Source organism: Convolutriloba macropyga, chromosome 7 (assembly GCF_964194025.1).
Source record: "Convolutriloba macropyga chromosome 7, txConMacr16.3, whole genome shotgun sequence".
In the NCBI taxonomy this organism is placed as follows: domain Eukaryota; kingdom Metazoa; phylum Xenacoelomorpha; order Acoela; family Convolutidae; genus Convolutriloba; species Convolutriloba macropyga.
In genome coordinates this window covers 55,263,647-55,289,628 of record NC_134474.1, presented here as the reverse complement: position 1 = coordinate 55,289,628, position 25,982 = coordinate 55,263,647, and the positions used below count along the sequence as shown (strand labels likewise).

General features: G+C 32.4%; 2 protein-coding genes across 2 annotated transcripts in view; one reads left to right on the top strand and one right to left on the bottom strand.

Annotated features, from left to right (window-relative positions):
- LOC142343165 (uncharacterized) overlaps positions 1-25,982 on the top strand; it is a 219,224-nt gene that overhangs the window by 47,321 nt on the left and 145,921 nt on the right. The window lies entirely within an intron of this gene.
- LOC142343074 (uncharacterized) lies at positions 1,856-24,050 on the bottom strand. The gene is made up of 3 exons (XM_075394762.1): positions 23,260-24,050; positions 19,732-20,237; positions 1,856-2,011 (listed from the first exon to the last, which is right to left on the bottom strand). Exons 1-3 carry the CDS (start codon positions 23,831-23,833, stop codon positions 1,856-1,858), a joined length of 1,236 nt encoding a protein of 411 aa, XP_075250877.1. The 5' UTR covers positions 23,834-24,050.

Below are 25,982 nucleotides of genomic sequence, written 5' to 3'. Positions count from 1 at the left end.
AAAAAATTAAAAACCTGCTATGATTGCTGTTTTTTGATCATGCAACAGTGTCCAGACAATTAAAAATTGCTCAGTGATAACTAAAAAATTCAACCAAATTGGAGACAAATGTGAACCGAATGTATAGTTGCAGTATTGGCAGCACTCTCGCTCGCTAATATTGTGATTTCTCATAATTATTCGGCGATTAAATTTTGATATATTTTAATTCACGTCTTGCCACAGGTGTTGAAATCAACAGAAGGAAAACTCTGAGCGAGCGATTGGGACTGTTTAGCGCTAGGACATCAGTCGAAAAGAAATCAAGCAAAATGTTGAGCGTTTGAAAGGTTATGTCCAAATTAGGAAGATTAAGGTCGTCATAGTCTTTTTGCACGGAAAGCTTCAAATCCTTAAAGTTAAAAGCTTTACATGTTTTCATTTTAAAGGTAATTTAATTAATTTTTTTCAATTGGTTTTTGTGTATAATGTGAAACTCAAGTTCGTTCTGATAAACTGGTGACTGAAATTGGAGAACACAGAGTAAGAAGCGATTCAACAAAAAACAATCTCAGAAGACTTTTTCAGGGATTTATTTGAACCATGTTTTAAATAGCTGTTTGAGATCTTTCTTATGACATCTACAAATCGTCTTTGACAGTTTATTATTTTCAAAAAGCCCACTGAAATTGAAACAAAAATGGTTAATTGTGTCAGTTAATACTAAAATTTGAAGAAATTTGAAATAATTTTTCAAATAAAATTTACTAAGTTAGATCCGAAAATGTCAATTAGCGCTCAATTTGGTAACTCTTGGTACTTTTCAGCGCTATTTACTGCTTTTCGGGCGCGCTTTTTGCAATGCATGTAGTGCTGTGACCTCCAAACTTGAACCTCAATATTTGTGAATCGGGTTTTAGAAACTTAGATTTATCTGCAAACCGTATCAACTGGTCCATTCCGGACAGTGTAACTCTTGGTAGAGTAGTTTCTATACAATGGACTATATCCCCCGCTGCAAAAGTAGCTAGAGGTCAACCCCGTCCCTCCCCCTGCAACCCCAGATCCATGACTACCAATTTCACATTTCTCATCTTGCTGCACATCGTCTATATACTGTCCATGGACGTTCTGTTCAGTCGATGTTTCCTTGTTTACTAAACTTGACCCTGGATTTGTTTGTTTCTGCTGGGAAATTGACATTGCGTGGCTGTTTAGAAAGGCTTGTGTTTTCTCTGACATTTCTCGAACTAAGTCTAACGTATACTGCAATCTGTACGACAAATCGCGAGCAGACAAACGACAACTCTTCGATTCTGACGAGCCAAAACAACTTCCGAAGTCTATTCGATGTTCCGTAATTCCTGAGTTGAGGTATTGTTTAGTTCTTCTAGTAAGATCATCAGTTTTTAATGATAATAAGAGAGGAGATGGAATTTTCAAATAGTCATCGTCACAGCTTGCTGGTGATAGTGTTAATGTTGGCCGTTCCAAATTTAAGTATTCGGTTGTTATTTTGCTAGCAAAGTTATTTGCAGCTATCGGTCCAGTATAAGAGTCCGTTTTGAATCTGTAAGCCGGCTGACTTTCGGGTCGCTCCGGAGTCTGTTTTGTGTTATGTACAGAATGCGCTTTGATACAACGGATGTTATTTATGGAAGCAGCAGTAGTAGCCTTAGGAACAGTTGTGGAAAAGGCTGATGAAAGCGAACTAGTGCTGGAGTGTTTCAGGTTTTGTTGGTAATTTTTGAGATGTGGGGAATCATGACGCCAAAGTTGTGCGTATGTCTCTCTTTCTCTAACTGGTGTCATGCATAATAGATTAGTGCACGCGCCGGTGAGTTGAAACAGAGGGGATGGATGCGCTAAGTGGTCTTTAAGACTTGAGTGGCTTTATTCCTAATTCATGCATCTTCAAATGCAGGTGAATCTCCTCATCACCAATCCCCCCAAATGTCATCAGCGCTTTTGTATCTTCACAACCAAAAATTCCACTATCATGCATTATGCACTGCAACATCTGCCACCGTACCTTCATTAAGACGACCGCTCAATAAGCATAAAATCAGCACAAATTTTAATGTAACAAAATTTTTTGAAATAATCAGTTGTTACAATATCAGCGCTCAGCTTTTTAAAATTGACTGAATAAGGCAAAAAACGTTGAAGCCGAACTAATGTCAATCTACATAAAATCGGCTAAATGAACTTTTGATTTTAAGTATGCTATTTAGTGCACTAGACGCAAATATCTCCCAAATTTCTCAAGATGTTTTTATCGATTTTTGAGAGAACCATTCATAAAAAATTCGTGAATAAACTATCCATTAAAATCTAACAATTTTTGTTAGTTGTTGACAAACATAAAATTTGCTCACAATTGCTTTATGCAAGAAAAATGAATAAATATATTGACTTATAAGCACTCAATTTTGCCTCGGCAATCAATAGATAATAATGAGCGCAAAAGGTGCTCAATTTTATGATCATTTACGATATCATAAAGTCATTTGGAGACTAAAACCACCAAAAATATTATAATACTTGTATCCATTTTTGTCATGTTTTAACAGCGGGATAACCAAACGATTTTGTACTGGTAATCAAAACTAAATCTGCGCTGTTTTACAAATTAACAGAACAAGATATTTTCAACATTTGCTCAGTTTTGTTTATTTTTTGTTCACATTTGTTGATTTTTTTCAGCGGTATTTAGATGAGCTTCAAAGTGGTTTTTGAAGAGGTCGGATGCATTATCATCTGCGCAGCTGACCATAACAAAGTCTATCAATTTATGGTAACAGGTTCTGGTATTGATGAAATTTATCTAAGTTCTTCAGATCTTTAGTTGTGAACCAAGGAGCATTAACTTAATGGTCATATTAAAAAAAAACTGAAAAAGCTGAGCTAAAAATTGAACGTGAGAGTGTTTACTATTTCTTTATTGACTATCTCACCATAATTTTCTATTCATTTCCTACACTGAATAGTGTTGATACAGTTAATTGAACGCCTCAGTTTATCAATAACTTTTACATTTGGAGCGATTATCTTTTTGATGATGTTTTCCTATTATTCAAGAAAGGGTTTTATGTCGAGTAACACCAAACGTGGCCTCCCAACAAAAAATGTACCTAAAATAATGAGATGAATGTTTGCAGAGCTATACCTTCAATTACTTTCGAACTCGCAAAAAATGATGACGGAAGCCATCAACGGATGCTGCGTATTTACAACCATGGTTAAATAATCGATTTTATAGAAAATTTAACAGATCCGCCCAAGAAAGACTGTGCGCAGCACAGAATGTCCCACATACGTCTCAAGTTTGACAAGAAATTAATTTCTTTTGCTCTGAGAAAAGAAGCTATATTGATTATCTATGTGGTGAAACTCAAGTTCAGGCGAATTTTTCAGAAAGTGGCATACTGGTGGAACCATTAACATTCTCTGCAAATTAAGATCAAAATAAAAATTTTGCAGTGAAAGAGTCATTATTGAAAACAGGGTCATTAACAAACTCGAGTTCAATGTTATATCAATTTTTTGTCGTTCGATCAGATGTTTCGTTTCCGTTTGTTTTTTTTAATATATCTTTTATTCTTACTATTGTGAAGAAATTGGATCAAACTAAACTGAAAATTTGACATACAAAAAGAGTAGAAACTTTGTTTCATGTGTTTTCTTCAATTGTTCACGTGAACAGTAAAATTACACTTCTTTCACTGTTCACGTGATAAATAAAAAAAATACGAAAAAAACTCTCTTCGAAGTCTTCTAACTGCGTTATTCTTTTTGCATAAAACATTTATTGCACGCTGATTCTTTACATTATAGGCTTGATCAGTTTTGTGCATAACGAGAGGATACACAAACTTAATCACAAATAAGTAACAAAGATCTGAGCAGATTTGAACAAGATAGCGTTTTTTCGATCTTTTCCCGGTCAATTCTGTTTGCTGTTTTTCTAACAAACCTGAAACATTTAATTAAGTTCAATGTTAGCCAAATCAAACTTTTAACCAACTGAAACCATGAACAGATATAAGGCTTCTATAGCATTTCATTTACGCCCTGCGTGATGAAATTAAATCAATCAGCTAGAACGAGCTTCAAAAGCCACAAAATTTAAATTTCAGGAAAACAGATGTGTGATAAATTAATTTTTCTTCTGCTTTGCTCATGTTTTTACGTTTTCCGTTGTTTTCGATTCCAATAGTTTTTGAGTGACCAATTACATAAGTTGATAGTCAACTTCAAATTTTAAATATGTTGAAACAGTGTTCTTATGTATAGTTTAGACATACTGTAAACTTTAACATATATATTTTTTCTACCGTTAATTTATTTTTTCCAAACCCGTTTTCTTTTCGTATAATCAAAATATTATGTCGACTCCTTCAAAAATTGAACTCATTGAAAAATTTTATCGAGTGGAGACAAAGGATTGGCCTATCGACATCTAAACTAACGAGAACCAACAAGAGTCAAGAAAACACAGAGCCAAAAACTAACAGTTTTTTATTTTGCTTTTGCTATTATTACTCTTTCAAATAATGATGTCTTAAACCGTTTCGCCACTAAACAAATTGTTTTCTGACAACATTTCACAGTTGCAGAGTGTTCAAAAATCTCGTGATGACAACAACATAAGAACTACATGTCAAACTTAACGGCGTCTTCAAATTTGCTGGCGTAATTGTTATCATTTTAGTAGTTTTCCTGAACAGCAAGTGTTTCCCATTCGTTGATGTGTGTGTCGTGTCACCAAAAAAAATAAATCAAATTAGAAAAAAAAATTGATACGGTTTAAAAACTAAAAAGAAGATCAAAAGATAGAATAATTAAATTTTTGGCTATATGTGGAACATATTGAGCTACAAAAATGAAAATTTAAGTTGGGTGTTAAGAGGAAGAGAAGAAATTGTAGAAAAGTGAATTAAATATGGCTGTAGTTATTTGATTTTATCTTTCGAATTCTTGTGTTGAATAAAAAAATTCTATGGAATTTTTGAATTTTCATAGAAAATTTGTGCAATTAAAACTAGTTTATGTTGCAGGAACTCATTAAAAAACAAGGCGGCTCGGTAATGTGCGATGGCACATAAAGTTCCGACCACGCCCATCCACAATTTTGGCATAATTGTCTACCAAATGAGGAACAGATAGAAAAACCCAAAAATTATTTTTTGCGAATCCCAAAAAAGCCCAAGTCTTTTTCAAAAAATTCTGTATGAACGATAAGATAGCCTCCAAAGCAAATAACTCAGTGGAGTAAAAATTGATGCATTAGATTGCTGTAATATGTCAATATTAAGAAAGCGAGTCTAGACGAACAGCAAAATCAAACAACAACAACAACAAACATTAATTACATCAAAAAATTTATGTCCCTCTTAAAAACTAAATTTAATAACAAAGTCAACATACCGTCAGATAAACCTAAAACTAAACAAAAAAAATTTATAAATCACCAGAAAACATATGCGACCAGTCCATAAAAAGGTTTGGTAACAATTATACAAAAAAGAACAAAAACAGTAAAATAAAAAAATTAACTTATTTTTTTGAAACAGTTAACTTCAAAGTAATAAATACCATTAGGAATCAACTAATATTACCACAAATTTACGATTACCACTGCTTCTATAGAAGGGCATTAGGACCTGTCCTTATTCATTTTTTAAAGCGGCTAAAAAGAACAACAAAGAACAAACAAAATTTCAATTGAAACTTGCCAGAAAACGCTGTCAAAACCGTCAAGCCAAATTTTGTCACTCAAAACATATTTGATTGCGCCTTCTTCAAACAACTATAATGTAGTGCGTGGCCATTCATTAGTAAGACTAGGTAACAAGTAGAGAAAAAAGCAAAGTGCTAAAGTATGTAATACTTTTAATTTTTTTTTCGAAACAAAATTACATTCAATGTGATGAAAGGCATTAATTACAAAAAAAGCTATTTAAATAGGGTCGTTCTTTCATGAAAAGGAAGCCCTCGAGAACTTCAATTATCCAGAATATTTCTTGCATCTACAAAAAGAACGTCAAATATGACAAAAATCAAATTAATTTACTTTTTTTTGTGAAAAACCGGTGGCAAAGCCAGTAAGGTCATAACAAATTCTTTAAAAAAAGATTTTGGGACACCAATCCCTTTTATTCCCTTGAAACCCATAATGTCATATTTGACCTGTAATTAACTAACGAGATTAGGTAACAAAATCAAACATAAAAAGAACAAAATTGCGAAATTGAAAAGTTTTTTTTTTAATTTTGGAAAACGATTGTTTTCAAAGTCATGAAAGCCCTCAGCTATCTACTAATATCAGAATATCGGTTCTTCTATTTTTTCATGAAAATCCAATGAAAGCTATCACTATACAGGAAATTTCGTACGACCGAAACGACAAAGTATAAATGACAGTTAGACAAAATTTAAAAAATTTAATTGATTTCTTCAAGAAAGAGGCGTCGAGGCCGTTAAAACGATGATGTACATCTTTCACGATTTTAAAATGTGCCTTATTCTGAACGCTAATAATGTGACATGAGAATTGTGATAATGTGTTAATGTGACAAAATTAGAAAACGTCAAAAATTGGCAAATATCAAAACAAACAAAAATCTGAAATCTTGTAGTGTCAAAGAAAGAAAACAATAACTTCAGGCTTAAAACTGCAACCGAGAATAAATGTTAAACCAGTAGAAAGAAGAAGCATTCTTTCTTTGCTTAAACTAAGCTGGAAGTTGAACAAATTAATAAAAAATAGAGGAAAAATTAATTAAGCCATTATTTATTGAAAAGTCAATTATTTTTTTTTAAAAAAAGAAACAACCATAAACTTTCAAGTAAAAGAACTGAATGGATTAACTTCGAGCTGCTTAGTAAGCGAATTGGTTGGACCTATCACTCCTGAGCTTTGATTTGATATGTTCTGTTCTTTATTATTAAAAAAAAGGTCTTTTTTTAAAAAAAAGACCGACTGATTACAACCCGATGTTTTTTGGATTGTAACAGTCCAAGAATGGCCCAAAACTATCCCTGCTAATGCTTATTGTCCGTTAGGTACAATTGATTTTTCGAATTTTGTAGATATAGATAATTTGTTAGTTGAAAACTCAAAATAAATTCTGCATTTTTGATAATCAACGAGTAAAGTTAGCAAAAAAGGCAAAGTTTTAACTACAGAGCACCCTCAGCGGACTCTGAAGTAGAAATAGCCCCCCTCTGAGTCTACAAAGGTTGTATGAGTGTTGTTTAGGGGTGTACTGTCGGCAAATTTAATCAAAGTGTCCTAAAGTAGCTTATTTCGTGCTGTTTTTGATGAAAAAGGCTAAATTTTGAAATGTTTATCCAGATTTTTTGACCAAAAAAAATTAAATTAAAACAATCAACAATGCTTGTTCGTCTTCAAAAATAAAATAAACGACACTATTTTTAAAAATTATAGCAAATTTTAGCAAAACTGACGAAAATTTATGCAAAAATTCCGGAAAATGTGAATAAAAACAACGTGAATTCACTCTACTTTTCTCAGAAGTTTAAACCTCTATAACTCCCTGTAGAAAACGAAAATTAAAAAAATCTTTTTAATTCCATATTCTACGCTGGACGAGCTTTCTAATGATACCAGTCTCAACTCTCTTCGATGAATATATCGATCGGCGAAAATTCACGGAACAAAAAAAACCCATTTGAGTATATAGTTCCTCCCCCCTCAAGAGGGTCGGAACAATAATAAAACTACAGACGAATCCCTCATAGAATCCATTTTCCTTTTCCCTTAGACGTTCACACTTCGTGCTTCAATTTAGTTTAACGTCTTCATTTGCAGTTCTCTTCCAGATTTTTTTTTAAAAAATTCTACTTTCTTAAACGATTCTAACTCAAAAGATTTCAACTCAGACCTTGGGAAACGCAATCAAAAACCTTGTCGGGGATTAATACACTAGAAAATACAAGTACACTTTTACGTACAAACAGTTTTCAGCTGTGTTTGTAATTTTTTCGGTGTTAAGGAATGCAAAACAATAAACGATCAATTACACTTTTTCTTTCACTTAAGATTTTACATTCAATTAATATTTACAAGTGCTCAATTTTTTTATTATATTTCTAAAACTACAATGCTCTATAGTATAGAAGAATTCAAAATTTAATAGGAAGTTTAGTGTACGTAAAAGGAAAAATAAACAAAATTGATAATTTTTCTTGCAATATCAAAAGCATTTTCATTTGTCAAGAAAGAATATAGAAGGCTTTATTTTTCTGATGCAAAGTCAACAATGCCGTTTTCTGTTAATTCAGAGCTGAAGAAGAAGCGACCAGCGTTTATTTCTAGTCAAAATGAAAGTCACCAAAATCGCTGGGAACGATAGTGACATTTTTCAATTAGCAGACCAATCGATTTGTTTGCTGTTATTTGTTCATTAGATTAAGGCGAAAACTTCTGTAAATGAAAATAATTTTACCTCAAATAGAGGTTTCAAACGTAAAAAATTTGATGTGCGAAAATGCATATTTGCAGCAAGAAGTTTCTGTTAATGGTAAAGCGTTTATCATTTGATGTCCAAAATTTTACAAGCTCCTGAAACATGTTTGTCATATTAAGTGTTTAACCAAATGACTTTTTGAAATTGCGTCGAAAGGTCCCAAAAACTCTTCCTCTTCGAATCTCTCCCTTACCCGAGTGTTGTCGCCATTAAAAACAAACAGCAAAACGAAACACAGATAATCTAAATCCAAATTTTTGGATTCGATGGAAATGATGTATGTAAAAAATTGAAAACAAAAACAAATAGCTTTACCAATTTTTGATGTAATTTTTCCAATTTTTTTTTGTGGAAAAAATTGGAAGAATGACAAACAAATGAAACAATCCTGAGATTCTAGAGCTTACCTGCATTAAATGAAATCCAACCTCATTCACATTAAATAATGTATAGGTAAATTTACCTGAACAGTGTGCAGGTAGGACCTTGCGCAGGTAAAATTTATCTGCAAAATTGTCCCCGAAATTGCTTATCTGCATATTAGTAAGGTAAACTACCTGCAATTTATTTGTGATTTTTATTGCACAAATTTGAAGCAAACCTTAAAATTTTTCCAGGTAAACTGAGTTTGAAAATAAAAACTTGAAGCTTGTCTTTTCAGACAGGAAAGACGATTCCATGACACTTTTGATTCCTAGGATTTTTCCAAAAAATGAAACTTCAGAAATTACTCTGGAGCTTCTGTTTTTTTTTTGTATTACATTCGCTGAATCAGAAAAATTGGTGCAATTTTATTTCTTATAGCTGTGATAATTTTATATGAACACAAGGACACATATAGTCAATAAATTGTTAGAGTTTTAAATTGTCAGCCTACTTGATTTTAAAATTCGTGGTTAATATTGATACTAAATCAGTAAGTAGATCAGCAGAACGATTCACTAACTGAGCAATCGGGTCTTCACAAACCTTTTTGCGAAATTTAAAAAACTGTCCAAAGAATTCCTATGAACGTTACCAATGATTATACCAATAAGAGATTTTGGTGAACTAACTTCAATCATGGTTTGGAGAAATTAAGTTAACGGCAAGTTTTCTGAATAGTTGCACTGCCAAAAAAGTAAAATTTTATAACAACTAATTTGACTTTTTACGGGACTACAAAACAGGATGTAGTTATCAAAGCCATTCATGCCCATTGATGTATTTGAAACGTGTCAAATTGTAATCCTCACGAGCAAAAATTCTTCTTTATGTCTGTTTACTAAAAAAAGGAGTACCATCGGTCTTCAGAGTTCCTAAAAGTGTCTAGGAATCATTTTGCTGTTGTTGAGTTTCAGAGACATTTTTTTTTGAGATTCTGCAGCGTAGCAAGAGTAAATAGACGAATACAATAGCAATATAGACTATACAGCTAATTCGACGTTCAAACTAAAACAACTTCAGGCTTTTTATTACCATTTCTCTAAAATTGCATATGATCAGACTACATAACAATCTACTTGGACTTCTTCTAAACTGTTGATGATCAAGCTATAGAAATACAATAGACAGGAAGACAGTATGCTTGTTCAAATTTCTGTCTTTATTCCGACAAATTTTCAACGACTGATAATAGAATGTTTCCGCGGAAGATCTTGGCTTTGATTTTGCGTACTAAATTCAAGCTAAATATTGATAACTAACCAGTAGATCTTGCAAAACCATTCTCTAATTGAGCCAGCAGCATAGTTCATATTGCAGCCAGGCAATCGGGTCGTTACAGAATATATGGAGGAATTTGAAAAAAAAGTGCCGAAGGAAATCAACGAATAATACCGAAATTTACGCCAATAAGAGTTTTTGGTGAATTAAACTTCAATCATTGTTTGGAAAAATTAAGTTAACGGCAAGTATTCTGAATAGTTACAGTGCCAAGAAAATAAAGTTTTATAACAACCAATTTTTGATTATTAACAGGATTGCTGAACAGGATGTAAGTATCAAAGCCATTCATGACCATTGATGCATTTGAAGCGTGTCAATTTGTATTCGTCACGAGCAAAAAAATTTTTATATGAACATTTACAAAAACAGAAGTGTAAAATCGTTTTTCATAGTTCCATAAAAGTATCTTGGAGTCTTTTGCTGTTGATGAGTTTCAGAGACAGTTTTGTTATTCTGTAGCGTAACAAGAGTAAATGGACAAATAAAGTAGCAATAGAGGTTAAACAGAAAATTAGACGCTCACTTTAAAACAGCAACAGAATACTAAAAACACAATCTTACTGATAATACGACGTTTTTTTCTAGAGGTTTTCTAGAGACACACTTTTCCATAAAAGCTCGCCTTGAAACCCAATATTGTGTTCGAATCACCTTATTTGGAACGTTTCGACTCATGATAGCATAAATTTTGTCCCCCAAATTTCTGTAACACCAGTTTTTTGCTGCTAAAGGGCTCAATTTTTTTCAGGGCCCGAGTTCAAGGCTCTTTGTTTTCAGTTCTCTAAAACTGCATATGATCAGACTACGTATCGTTCTCAATTAAAAATGACAAACTGTGATTCCTTCAAAACTGCTGATGATCAAGCTATAGGAAGACAATAGGCATACAGACAGTATGCTTGCTCTAATTTCTAGCCGTATTCTGACAAATTTTTACTGATTGATAATTGTAAATTGTTGAGGAAGATCATGACTTTGATTTTGAGTACAAAAATCATGCTAAATATTGAAAAAATAAAATGGTAGATCTTGCAAAACGATTCGCTAATTGAGACAGTAGCGTAGTTCAATTTGCATCCTTGCAATCGGATCTTCACAAAAAAACTTGCAGAAATTAAAAAAGTGCCCAAAAAGTCAACAAATCGTACTGAAATTTACGCCAATGCGAGTTTTTGGTGAACTAGGTTTCAACCATGGTTTGGAGAAATTTAGTTAACGGCAAGTATTCTGAATAGTTACAGTGCCAAAAAAGTAAAAATTATTATAACAACTAAATATTGATTATTTACTGGATTACGCAACAGGATGTAAGTATAAAGGCCATTCATGCCCTTTGATGTATTTGAAACGTGTCAATTTGTAATCCTCACGAACAAAAATTCTTCTTTATGTCTGTTTACTAAAAAAAAAGAGTACCATCGGGTCTTCAGAGTTCCTAAAAGTGGCTAGGAATCATTTTGCTGTTGATGAGTTTCAGAGAATTTTTTTGAGATTCTGCAGCGTAGCAAGAGTAAATAGACAAACACAATAGCAATATAGACTATACCGCTAATTCGACGTTCAAACTAAAACAGTTTCAGGCTTTTTATTACCATTTCCCTAAAATTGCATATGATCAGACTACATATCAATCTACTTGGACTCTTCTAAACTGTTGATGATCAAGCTATAGAAATACAACAGACAGGAAAACAGTATGCTTGTTCAAATTTCTGTCTTTATTCCAACAAATTTTCAATGACTGATAATAGAATGTTTCCGCGGAAGTTCATGGCTTTGATTTTGCGTACTAAAATCATGCTAAATATTGATAACTAACCAGTAGATCTTGCAAAACCATTCTCTAATTGATCCAGCAGCATAGTTTATATTGCAGCCAGGCAATCGGGTCGTCACAAAATATATGGAGGAACTTGAAAAAGTGCCGAAAGAAATCAACTAATAATATCGAAATTTACGCCTATAAGAGTTTTTGGTGAATTAAACTTCAATCATTGTTTGGAAAAATTAAGTTAATGGCAAGTTTTCTGAATAGTTACAGTGCCAAAAAAATAAAGTTTTATAACAACCAAATTTTGATTATTAACAGGATTGCTGAACAGGATGTAAGTATCAAAGCCATTCATGACCCTTGATGTATTTGAAGCGTGTCAATTTGTATTCCTCACAAGCAAAAAATTTTTTATATGACCATTTACAAAAACAAAAGTGTAAAATCGTTTTTCATAGTTCCATAAAAGTATTTTGGAGTCTTTTGCTGTTGATGAGTTTCAGAGAGAGTTTTGATATTCTGTAGCGTAACAAGAGTAAATGGACAAATAAAGTAGCAATAGAGATTAAACAGAAAATTAGACGCTCACTTTAAAACAGCAACAGAATACTAAAAACACAATCTTACTGATAAAACGACGTTTTTTCTAGAGGTTTTCTAGAGACACACTTTTCCATAAAAGCTCGCCTTGAAATCCAATATTGTGTTCGAATCACCTTATTTGGAACGTTTCGACTCATGAAAGCATAAATTTTGTCCCCCAAATTTCTGTAACACCAGTTTTTTTCTGCTAAGGGGCTCAATTTTTTTCAGGGCCCGAGTTCAAGGCTCTTTTTTTCAGTTCTCTAAAATTGCATATGATCAGATTACGTATCGTTCTCAATTAAGTATGACAAACTGTGATTCCTTCAAAACTGCTGATGATCAAGCTATAGGAAGACAATAGGCATACAGACAGTATGCTTGCTCAAATTTCCAGCCGTATTCTGACAAATTTTTACTGATTGATAATTGTAAATTGTTGAGGAAGATCATGACTTTGATTATGAGTACAAAAATCATGCTAAATATTGAAAAAATTAAATAGTAGATCTTGCAAAACGATTCGCTAATTGAGACATCAGCGTAGCTCAATTTGCACCCTTGCAATCGGATCTTCACAAAAAACTTGCAAAAGTTAAAAAAGTGCCCAAAAAGTCAACAAATTGTACTGAAATTTACGCCAATGCGAGTTTTTGATGAACTACGTTTCAACCATGGTTTGGAGAAATTTAGTTAACGGCAAGTATTCTGAATAGTTACAGTGCCAAAAAAGTAAAAATTATTACAACAACTAAATATTGAGTATTTACGGGATTACGCAACAGGATGTAAGTATAAAAGCCATTCATGCCCTTTGATGTATTTGAAACGTGTCAATTTGTAATCCTCACGAGCAAAAATTCTTCTTTATGTCTGTTTACTGAAAAAAAGAGTACCATCGGTCTTCAGAGTTCCTAAAAGTGGCTAGGAATCATTTTGCTGTTGGTGAGTTTCAGAGAATTTTTTTTAGATTCTGCGGCGTAACAAGAGTATATAGACAAACAGCAATATAGACTAAACAGCTAATTTGGCCTCCAAACTAAAATAACAAAGAGAAAACTCAAAACTGAGTCTTACTGATAATTTGACATTTTCTCTAAAATTTTTCTAGATAAATTTTTCCAGTGTTCGCCAGGAAATCAAGCATTGTGTACGAACCACCTTGTTTGGACAATTTTGACTAATGAGAGCATAAGTTTTGTTCTCCAAATTTCTGTAACACCAGTAGTTTTTTTCTGCTAAGGGGCTTTTTTTGGGCGCAAGCTTCAGGCTTTTAATTATCATTTCTCTAAAATTGCATATGATAAGAGTACACATCAATCTTGATTAAGTATGATATACTTTGACTCCTTCTAAACTGTTGATGATCAAGCTATAGGAAGACAATAGGCATACAGACAGTATGCTTGCTCAAATTTCTAGCCGTATTCTGACAAATTTTTACTGATTGATAATTGTAAATTGTTGAGGAAGATCATGACTTTGATTATGAGTACAAAAATCATGCTAAATATTGAAAAAAAATAGTAGATCTTGCAAAACGATTCGCTAATTGAGACAGCAGCATACTTCAATTTGCACCCTTACAATCGGATCTTCACAAAAAACTTGCAGAACTTAAAAAAGTCACCAAAAAGTCAACAAATGAACCTGAAATTTACGCCAACGAGAGTTTTTGGTGAACTACGTTTCAACAATGGTTTGGAGAAATTAAGTTAACTGCAAGTATTCTCAATAGTTACAGTGCCAAAAAAGTAAAATTTTTTTAACATCTAAATATCGATTATTTACAGGATTAAGTAAGAGGATGTAAGTATCAAAGCAATTCATGCCCATTGATGTATTTGAAGCGTGTCAATTTGTAATCCTCACAAGCAAGAAATCTTTTTTATGTCTGTTTACTTAAAAAGGAGTACCATCGGTCTTCAGAGTTCCTTAAAAGTGTCCTGGAATCATATCGCTGTTGATGAGCTTCAGAGACAGTTTTTGATGCTCTGTGACAAATACAATAGCAATAGAGATTAAACAGAAAATTAGACGCTCACTTTAAAACAGCAACAGAACTCTAAAAATTTAGTCTTACTGATAATACGACGTTTCCTCTAGAGTTTTTCTAGAGATAAACTTTTCCGTAAATGTTCACCTTGAAATCCAATATTGTGTACAAACCACCTTATTTGGACAATTTCGACTCATGAGAGCATCAATTTTGTCCCCCAAATTTCTGTAACACCAGATTTTTTTCTAAGGGTCTAAATTTTTTCTAGAGTAAAAGTTTCGCGCTCTTTATTTTCAATTCTCTAAAATTCCAGTTGATCAGACCCGAGATTGTTCCGAGTTGACCATGACAATCTTTGAAACCTTCAAACCGAGGATGATCAAGCTATAGAAAGACAATACTCATACAGATATTATGTTTAAACAAGGCTCTTGCCATATTCCGACAATTTTTCACATACTGATATTAGATTTTTTTAGATGAAAATATGATTTCGATTAAGCGCTAAAAGTCATGCTTAAAGTTGATATCTAAATCATTAGATCTTGCAAAACGATTCAATAACGAAGACTGTGCCATAGTTGCATTTAAACCCACACAATCGGGTTTTTGCAAAAACAATTGCGGATTTTTAAAAAAACCGCCCAAAATAGAACTCAACTTATGATACTGAAATTTACGCCATTGAGAGTGTTTGATGAACTAAATTTCAATCAGAGTTTGACGAAATTATGTTAACGGCAAGTATTCAAAATATTTACAGTGCCAAAAATGTAAAATTTTTATAACAACTAAATATTGATTATTTATGGGATTACATAACAGGATGTAAGTATCAAAGCCATTCATGCCCATTGATGTATTTGAAACTTGTCAGTTTATATTCCTCAAAAAAAAATTGTATATGTGCATTCACAAAAACAAAGGTGTAGAATCGTTCTTCAGAGTTCCTTAAAAATGTTTTTGAATTATTTCGTTGTTGATGAGTTTCAGAGACAGTTTGATAGTCTGTAGCTTAGCAAGAGTAAATAGACAAAAACAATAGCAATAGAGGTTAAACAGCTAATTTGACGCTTACTTTAAAACAGCAAACAGAACACTCAAATTGAATCTCACTGATAATTTAACGTTTCCTCTAGACTTTTTCTTGAGATAAAATTTCCCATATTTGCTCAAGATGATTTCAAATATTGTGTACAAACCACCTTATTTGGACAATATCGATTAATGAGAGCATACGATTGTTTTTCCAATTTTCAGAAAGACCAATTTTTTTGCTTAAGGTCTCTATTGTTTTCAGGTCAAGAATTTCAGGTTTTTTATTTCAGTTCTTTGAAGTTGCATGTGTTTAGACTACATATTGTTCTCAATTGAGCATGAGAAACTTTGGCTCCTTCAAAACTAGCCATAATCAGGTTGCAGGAATTCAATAGGCGTACAGGTAGTATGCTTGTTCATGTTCCTTGCCGTAATACGACAAATTTTCTCTGACTGATAAAAGATTAATTTTAACGAAGATCACGACTTTGATTATGCTCACAGAATTTCGAGCAGAAAACTTCATATCTTTTTTGAATCCCTCTTAAGGTTTATTCTCTGCAAAATGTGTGCATATCGCTTGAAATATGTTTTAAATTTTCAAACTGACCCATACTAAAATTGAAACTGCATCTCTTACTTACGATACTAATGTGCTAAACCTTACTTCACCAGGATTCATCGTTTAGTCAAGTATACGTTGAACAAATAGATCTTTTTGTCAAGCTATGCCAAGCCTAATTCGAGCTCAATTTATATTACGCTGCTCTCTGTCAATCACCTAACAAGCTCAAAACCCAATTGAATGTGCTTATCAAACACTTTTGCTAGTTTTAGTTGCTGTTATATGGAATCGCGCAAACATAATTTATTTCTGTTGGAAAAAAACGAAAAGATGTTCTCACCCGAAAGTACCAAAACAGGCAGTTTTTAGTTATCACTAATAATTTACAGTAAGAGTTTCCAACTAGTCAAAGAGATATTTTAAACACTTCAGAGAAATCTTCTGTTGATCCCAACGAATTGCATTCCTCTGTTTTTGGCTATTAATGCTTTAATTGTCCTGTTCAGAAAACATAATGAACAAAGACTGCGTTTTGAAACACTACGTGATTAAAAACAAATGAATTAGCTGAATTTTTCTGTCTTTTGATTAGTAATAACTGCTGCTTTTTCGGTTTAATAGTTGTATATGGCGCAAGGTTTTGGATAGTCTTCGTGCTATCTTGTTCTTATTTGAAGTCTCTAGCTGATCAGGTGAAAACAATCCACTTGTCGAATTCATCTGACATGAATTAAGAATGAAAGAACTTGATTTGGTTAGGTTAAGATTTTTCAATCAACGCATTCAGTTGTTCCTTTTTGTAGTTCAGGAAACCCGACTTTAAACGAACTTGGATTTTTATCTGGAAAAAAGATAACTTTTATTAAAATTTCTGCTATATGGCGTTACAAAAATAGATTGAGAAAAAAAACTTTCGAATCATTTAGCCTGCTTTTGCACCGGTTCAATCCTAAAAAATTCTCTTGAAAAATTCCAGACTTTTTGTTTGATTTTTGACTTCTTTGTCAAACCAGAATGCAGTTTTAAACTCAATTATGTATCAAATTTGTCTTACGTTTGGTTTTTAGCGCCGAATTGTGGTCAATAATTTAAACTTTGATTGCAATAGTTGATTCAAAAAACAATCACTGGAAACGTATTTTGTAAAAATCACAAAGGCAACGATAACATCAAGTCTTCGTCAATATGTTTATTAAAACTATTTGTGAATATAGCAACGGAATAGGTTTGAACTAATTTGGAGTACAATCATATTGCATGCCTTACTACTCTTACACAAACAAGTAATAAGATATCAGATATAATTAAACTATGGTCAAATATAATGCAGCAAAGTAAAGTAATAACCAAGGTAAATTATTCATCATTAATCATAACACGTTGATTGCTGAAGAAGTTGGCATTGGAAATGCTTTTTTGATGGGTTGATTTTTCAATTAAAATTTGCGTCTGAAAGTAATGGATTCGTCTCGACGCTTAAAAGCACTAGGATTGACAATTTGAGAGAAACATTGACTCTTCGAAACAAAGTAAAGAATAAAAAACTTTTTATCGGGAGAATCTTTATAACAAAAGCAGTATCAATGCAAAGTTGATGCATATTAGATGTCGGCAGCACATTCTTATTGCAATAATGTAAAAATTACGAATAGATCATATTACTTTGAAAAACAATAGGCATTGGAAATTTACCTGAACTCACTGGAACCAGCAATATAGTCAGAGTTTGTTTACAATTGACAAAATATTAACTTAGATAAAACACAATTTTGTGTTTTACTTCTGCAATGCCTGTGAAATCTTGAGTGAACTTGACAAACTCACTTATGATCCCTCAATGTTTAGTTCATTGAATAGATTTTCAGATGTACAGAGAGTATCCAATTTTAACGATGAAAACAAGCAAGATTTTAAATTGAAGTTAATTTTATTTTAATTTTGAAGTTAAAGTAACTTAAATTTAAAATTTTGCTTGTTTTCTTCTATAAAAATGGATACTCACTGTACGTTTGAAAATCTGTTCAATGAAATTTTCAAGTTCTCATTGTTGGGTTACTCAGTTTTTCTGTATTAACAAATGACACATTTTTTATTGCAAACGAATTCAAACTTTTCTGCTCTTTGCTCCTGCTAATTATAATTGGATTGCATATAGGAAAAAAGTTTATAGAGAAAAGTCTAATTTGTTTTAGGCTTGTTCTAAAAACAACTTAATAGACAAAAAAGAGAATGTTAGAACGGTTGCTGACTCAAAATCAAAATGTTTTTGATGTATTTTTAACTCACTGCTTTTATTCAGTTACAGCTAAATAACTCAAAGTCTACCATTGTGCTCTTTTTGTTAGAAAATCAGTTTGTGCTCTTTGATTTGAAAATCAATTCCACAAAAACTATTGATACTTGTCTTAAATGCCCTGGTATTAAGTCACTTGCACTACTCAGCAGTGATCATTCACGCAATTGAGCAAAATTTAATAATATCTCTTGAAAAACAGCTTAACTGGTCATTACGAGCAACCTTTTTTAGATAAAAATTTGAATATGTTCAAGGTATTAAATGCAGTCGGAACATACTCCCAGTAAAACTCTTTTTAAAAACAAAAAGATAACAATACTTTTGGAAAATAAAAAAATCAGTTACGACCTGCTTTTTCACCAACATTGGGACGTCTTTTAATTACCTGGACTCTTCATGAGACTATAAGGACAAAAAAATTGTTCTGGGACCAAAATTTTACTCTACCAAAATGCAAAACTCGTTTGTTAGATTTGCGATACTAGATTGGAATGAACTACCAAGTGAAATTAAAATCAAACAAGACAAAAAAAGTTTCCCAAAGCAACTTAGAACTTTCTTCTGCTCAGCTTACAAAATGAACCCCTTTTTTGTGGAAGATTACTTGTTCAACATGGCGTGACTTTAAATTTGGAAAAATGAATTAGAACTACTGTTTACTGGTTGGGTTGACATTATAAACTTAATTAATTTTTATTTTCAGATATGCGACTTAATTTGAATTAACTCAAGTTTTTTGTTGTAATATGTAAATAATAAATCCATTTAAATAATTACACTGCTGGACTAACATCAATTGTATACTCGTTGATATGGCTCGGAATTCAGTGGTTTTTATTGTCAAGTTATACTGATCAACTTTTGATGAAATTTAACATCCCGAAGCCAAAAAATGAATTTTTTAAAGAATATTCTGGCTAGGAAAAACCTATGTTAGTTCACTTTGGAAGTATAAGCAGTTTTTTGGTTTAAATTTACTATCATTTCAGCGTTAGGTTGGTCAAAATTGCAAATAAATTAGCAAAATTGTAAAGCGTTTCTTGATAATCAGAAAGAAAAGGTGAAGTATTCCTTCCACAGTTTGTTTTTTTATTTTTTTTGTTTCAGAAGAGACTTAAAAAAATAAAGCCATTGTTACCATTTACTAGAAAAACACATGATAGCTTTGTTTGTAACTTGTTTTTTATAAATAAAGTCCACTGAGATTATCACTGAAAGTTTTCCTGGATTTAAAAGGAAAACTTGAAATACTATCTAAAACGGTGAAAAATTACATTCCCAAGCAAGGCAAATTTTAACCTGGCAGCATTCATCCATGTGTGATGTCATCAATTTGTCCCTGAATGTCGGAGGTTGTCCATATCCGTTCATGTGATGGCTCCCATACCCCTCTCCGTCTTGGAACACACCCACAGGAGTCACTCCTCCTCCTCCTTTCACGCCACTACCATACTCGCTACCATCCAGATTTGTTCTAGGAACTCTAACTGCACTGGACGACCTCTGGAAGGCTGGATAGGAGTTTCCAGAAGATAACGATTTGATTTTCTTCAAATACTGGGCAAATTCTGGGCTAGACGGGTGAAACTTTTCATGGTTTTGTCTTCTAGACAAGTGGCTATTAATTTGAGGACGGCTTCTGTTGGCAACATTTACTAGGCTTCCGATGTTTTCTTGGTGGGTTTTAGGAGCGAATACGGCGTGAGTCTCGTTATCGATTTGACGGGAAAACTTTTCCTGGTCTTGGGCAGTGTCATAGGGGGTTAAATCGAAGGGTTTCCCATTAGGGGGAGTGTTGTCCATGGCTGAAAGTGAATTTGAACGTTTTTGTCTACCCATCGTAAAAACGTGATTTACGCTTCTATTACTATTAGTGTACTATATTACTATTATTTTATAACAGTAGTATTACCAAAAAATTACAAATTCCCCGTTTTACTACAAAGTCCTCCTACAATGCATTTACGTCTGCTCATCATTGTTTATGGTAAGCTGGTTTATGTTTTGAGAGGAAAAAACAATCGACGCCATTTTGTGGATTAATATGGCAGGTGTTTATTTGCTTGTTTGTTTTTACCCCCCAAATCCCGAAGGGCTAAAAGCAGAATAAATTAAACTAATCTTTCTTATAGTTCAAATTGTGAAGCAATTCTTCTTCATACTTTTTCAAAATGTCAATCTATTTTATAACCTGAAATCGGAACTTGAAAAACCGCATAATTTTTTCATTTATATCAAAAATTTCGAGTTTTTTTGTTAAATTTTGAAAAGTGAAATAATGCGGTAATCATAATGCTCTTAAATCGGCAACTATGAAACTGACATGGATTAGAATGTTCTATTGTGCTGTTACGTCTAAGTATGACATTGACATTTAGTAATTGATCTGATTTTTATGCGTCATCCTTTTATTGAATTGAAAGCAAAGCTAAATCGCTCTTTTATAAACATCGAAGAGAGTTTAGACAGTAAGCTGTAAAAAATTAATTTCGTATCCATAATATTTATAGAATTTCTTCCATTTACAAAAACTTATTCAAAGCACAAGTTATTATAATTGTTTGATGATGTTTTACATAATAGATCTAGGTATCTCGTACCATTTACCATGTAAGTTGTCTTTTTTGCTAAACTTAAGGCTGAATCAGTCCTAAATAGGAAGACATAGTTTCCTACTAGTTTACAGATCAATCTTTTATCATTTAAAACTTCACATTTTCTAGAGAAACAGAAGACTTGATTCCCAGCCAAAGCTCGATATGTAAAAAATCTAGGTATCAGACCTGTTGAAAAATTGAACCTTAGGACTGAGAACAAAAGAAAAGAATGGTATTTTCGTTTTACATTCTTTTTCAACCATTTTTTTGTATTTTTTTTTTATTTTGATAAATGAGAAAATTTTCAGCTTTCTATTTATGGACTAAAAAAGTTGTCAGAAAATTGAAAAGATGCCAGTTAACATTCAATTACAAAAGCAATTCAGTCTCAATACTCGCTATTTCGTTTCAGGCTCCAGTCAATTTCAGAACTTCAAAAAAATAACGAAATCTTATTTGCATTTTCAAACACTTGATCAGAATTTTTTTCTTTTGGTCAATATTTCATAAGCAATGAGGACCACAAAATGGTGTTGCAACTATTGCTTCACTAGAAAATTGAGACTCATCTACGAATATCTTCAACATGAAGAGGAAAGAATTACATGCAAAAAACCGTTTAGGGTTGTCCGACGAACAAATTGAAGGAAACACATTTTCAAAAAAAAGTTTTACAAGTTAGGAGAATAACATTTTAGGGCTTCTTAAATCCCATAAGAAACCTCTTTTTTCTCAATGAAAAGATCTTTTGCAAAATGGTTACGCCATTTCTTAAAACAACAGCACTCTCAACCTTAAATTTATTGAAAATCAGTAAAATAAAAAATATATATGTTATCAATCTTCTGTCCAAACTGTTGATAGTACAATATGAAAACTTACAAGCTTCACAAACATCCGATAAATTTTTTAAACAAATTTGGCTCGAATATTTGTTTCATTTTTTCATCAACGAAACAACGTAATGATCGAACAAAAATCAAAGAATCAAACGCATTGTTGAACCCGAAAGTACAAAACTCAAAAACATGAAAATAGTACTTTAAGCTGTACATAAGTTTAGCCAAAAGAACTAATTCATAGTCAAGATAGCGTTTAGCCTAAAATAAAAGAAAACCGGAGAAAGACACACATTTGCAAAAGTAATCAAGTTATAATTAATAAACTATAAAATTCAATTTTCATAATTCGTTTGTTCAAATGTTGGGTAATTTTAGTTGCTCGGAGAAGTGACTAAAGTCCCATTTCAACTAACAAAAACAAAAAATATAAAGAGTATTGCCCTTAAGTCTTCTGTTTTGGAAAGTTAGAAAGCAGTGATCAAAGTTAATATGAAGGATTGATAGGTGGTTGCCAAATATTAATTTATAAAAATGGTAATTAATGTGTTACATATTATAATTAGGCACATAACACAATCGAGAAGTAAGGAACGAAAAATTCGGTAACTTTTTAGCACCGAATTGAATTGTAATTTTGTCAAAAAGCAAACTCTCCTTGACATTGTTTTTTCTGTGAAGCAATATATTTAAAACTGTTGGTCATCAAACAAGTGGTCAAAAGGAGTTTCTTCCACGGAGAAATTTTTGCGTACATGTATCTGAAATTCCGTCGGTAAAGATGAGTAACTTAATTGCTTGATTAAATATGCATTTTCACCCTTGAGATGGTTGCTAAATGTGCTGGCAATAAATGGCAAGTGTTAAAAAGGTAGCAAAAAAATATTTTCAGCACTTGACACATTTTTTTACATAAACGCAACACGTAAAAATTGAAGTTCAACAATTTGAGCACATTTTTTATACAAGTTCAGTACAATTCTTTGCATCCTTCAGAACTTTCCTTAAATAAAAACAACACTTTGAAAAAGGTATAAATTTAAAAAATTTCTTAGCATTTACCATTTCAAGGCAAAATTACACGAAATAAAATAGGAAAGTAAATTTACTGTAACTGAGCCACGGTGAAATCAAGCTAAGATGTTGAAGTGAAATTACCTTCACCTTACCTTTATTTCACCTGAGTTAAGGTTACAATTTGCCTCAATTTCATTATGATGATTTCACAAAAATTTTATTTAAAATTTTTTTTCTCAAGAAAAACGTCGATTTGTACTTTTTATACCTCTCAGGCCCCAAACTATTTTCATTTAGAAAAACAACTCCTCATTCCACAAATTTTGGTTCTATTCTAGGGTAACGAAGAAATCGTAAAAGGTTTAAAATCTCACTGTATTTGTTGAAATGTTCATCACAGAAATCGGGCGATGATGACAAACTGAGACTGGTAGTTGTTGTTTGCTGTTGATCACCACTAGCTGAAAGTAAACAACTCATTCTGTTCACACTTGTTCCGCTCGCACCCACAACAGCTGAAGAAGAAGGTAAACAACTTCTGGGTCGTTCAGGTAAACTTGAATCGTAAACAACCTGATTCGCTGTTCCGCTTGTACGCTTGTGTTCCGTGTTGTCAAAACTTAAATGTTGAGAGCTGTAAAAAAATCTTTCAGGCGAACGATAATTTTGTTGATTCCTTTCTGGTGAGTAATAACTCTTTATTAATGAGTTATAACTACGATCAGCTGATGTGAAGTTTCTGGGCGTATTTAAGCTTGAATGCTCATTTTGGTATGAAGTGTCTTTATGAAAAGAAGATGATGATAAATATTTATCTGTTGAATAATCGCTGATATTTCTAGTGGAGTTGGCGGAATAAAAAGATTCACATTGAGTATGAGTATTGTTAGTATTGAGTTCTGCTTTATTCTTAAGACAGCTACTGGGAAATGAACAGAAAGTTGTCATTGAAAAGAAAGTTAATTTATAATTTATTGGGGCGACCTCTTATTTATTTTTTATTTAAACACTATTCACGTATAATGCCACGAATAGATTCTGTTTGAAAAATTTTATTTAATATGCTGAGAAATTAACGTTAAAAAATTTCAGCTGTGTTGAAAAAATTTTTAGTAAACAAAAAAGATGCGCTGTAAAAAAAATTGTATTCCAACGTTGGATAATGCATTATGTGAGCTTAACTGTGGATAATATGAGCAAAAAATGATGAGTCGTTTTAAGTATGCTGTTCTATTCCAGCATCTAATATCGGATTTAAAGTGTAATAAGAAGATAGACTGATTCATAAACAGGTGAATTTAAAAGAAGACTCACATTTAGTATCAGTTGTTTATTCTACTTGTTTTGCAGTTGATGGAAAATTTGTCTGTCAACAGAAAGAAACATGAGCTTATTTAACTTTTCAATCAGGTTTTTATTGTGAACTGTGGCTTCATTAAAATAGACATTTTCAAATAGAAGAAATAGTTGAAATTGACGAAAATTTTGATGTTTTAGTTGGCGCCACTTTGAATCTATTTTGAACACGTGACCGATAGTACAATTGCTTGATGTTTGATTGTCTAATATGAGATTAAATCACTAAACCTTGCTAAAACTTAAATCATTAGCTCACTTTGTAGACCTTGATCCTAACAAATGAGAATAAGGTGTCAGGACAATTTACCCAATGCCATTATACCCAATGCCAAAATACCCAATGCCATTATACCCAATGCCAAAATACCCAATGCCAAAATACCCAATGCCATTATTCCCAATGCGATTATACCCAATGCCAATATACCCAATGTAATTTGATGTTTTCGTTCAATAATTCGACAACAAATTAGCAGTCGGTATTACCCTATGTTTTAACATATTTAATGGCCATGGCCATGCCTCAGCGGCCCCTGGGACCTGATATGAAACAATCACAAACGAACAGGGGATTAAATTATCCGCTTGTTTAATCATACAAGTAAGAACTATTTTCTGCTAATTAGTACTCGGATTACGGAACGAAAATATCAAATTGAATTGGGTATAATGGCATTGGGTATTTTGGCATTGGGTATAATGGCATTGGGTAAATTGTCACGTAACCAAGAATAAGACTTGCCAAACTGCAAAAAATTGTTGAATAGTTGTTCTAGATAACGAACTCGGCGCGTTGCAAATTTTGGAAATCAAATGAATCAACCTAAAAGTTGATAAAATCGTACGACTAAAAAAACTTTCCTCGGAATATATGTACACTTGTCTGTTTTTACGATAGTTTTCACAGCTAAAGCCCAAAAAAGAGGCTCGATAATGTGAATTTGCACATAATGTGCCACCACGCACATCGAAATTTTGGCATAAGTGTCTATCAAATGAGGGTCGGATAGAAAACTCTTAAAAATTCAGGTAGTGTTTGGAAAAATAAGTAGTGTATGACAAAAAAGTATTGCGTCTAACTTAAATCAGTCAGTGGACAAAAAAAGCCACTTTTGAAGGCCGAAAAGATTTGCCGTTATTAAGAATACGAGACAAGATCAGAAAAATCAAACAACAACAACAAACATTAATGACATCCAAAACATGATGTCTATATGAAGAAAAACTTCATAAAAAAGTCTAATTGGTTCCTTTTTTTTCACTAGAAAAATCTGAAACCAGTCCTTAATGAGACTTGGTAACAAGTAGACCAAAAAAAAACAAATGGTCTAAGATAAAAATTACGCGCAAAATCTTGAAAGCAAATGTTTCAAGTAATCAAAACACTTAGTTTTAAAATGAAATCATTGAAGACGTTTGTATTACGATCTCTAATGAATCCTTAAGATAAAACATTGGGATCTGTCTTTATTAAAATTTTTTTCATACCACTAATATATGCCAGAAGTACTGAAAAAAAAATTGGTTAATTATGCGAGGAATAGGTGTCCAAAGCGTTAAAACCCTAATCTATACCATAAGATTTAGAGATGTTCGGTTGAGCGCTTTTTGAACGACAAGAAAGTGATAAGTGACCTTTCAATAATGAGACTAGGTAACAAATGGAAGGGAAAAGAGCAAAGTTACAAAAACCTTTTTTGTTTTTTTTTTCGAAAATCATTAATTTCAAAATCATGAT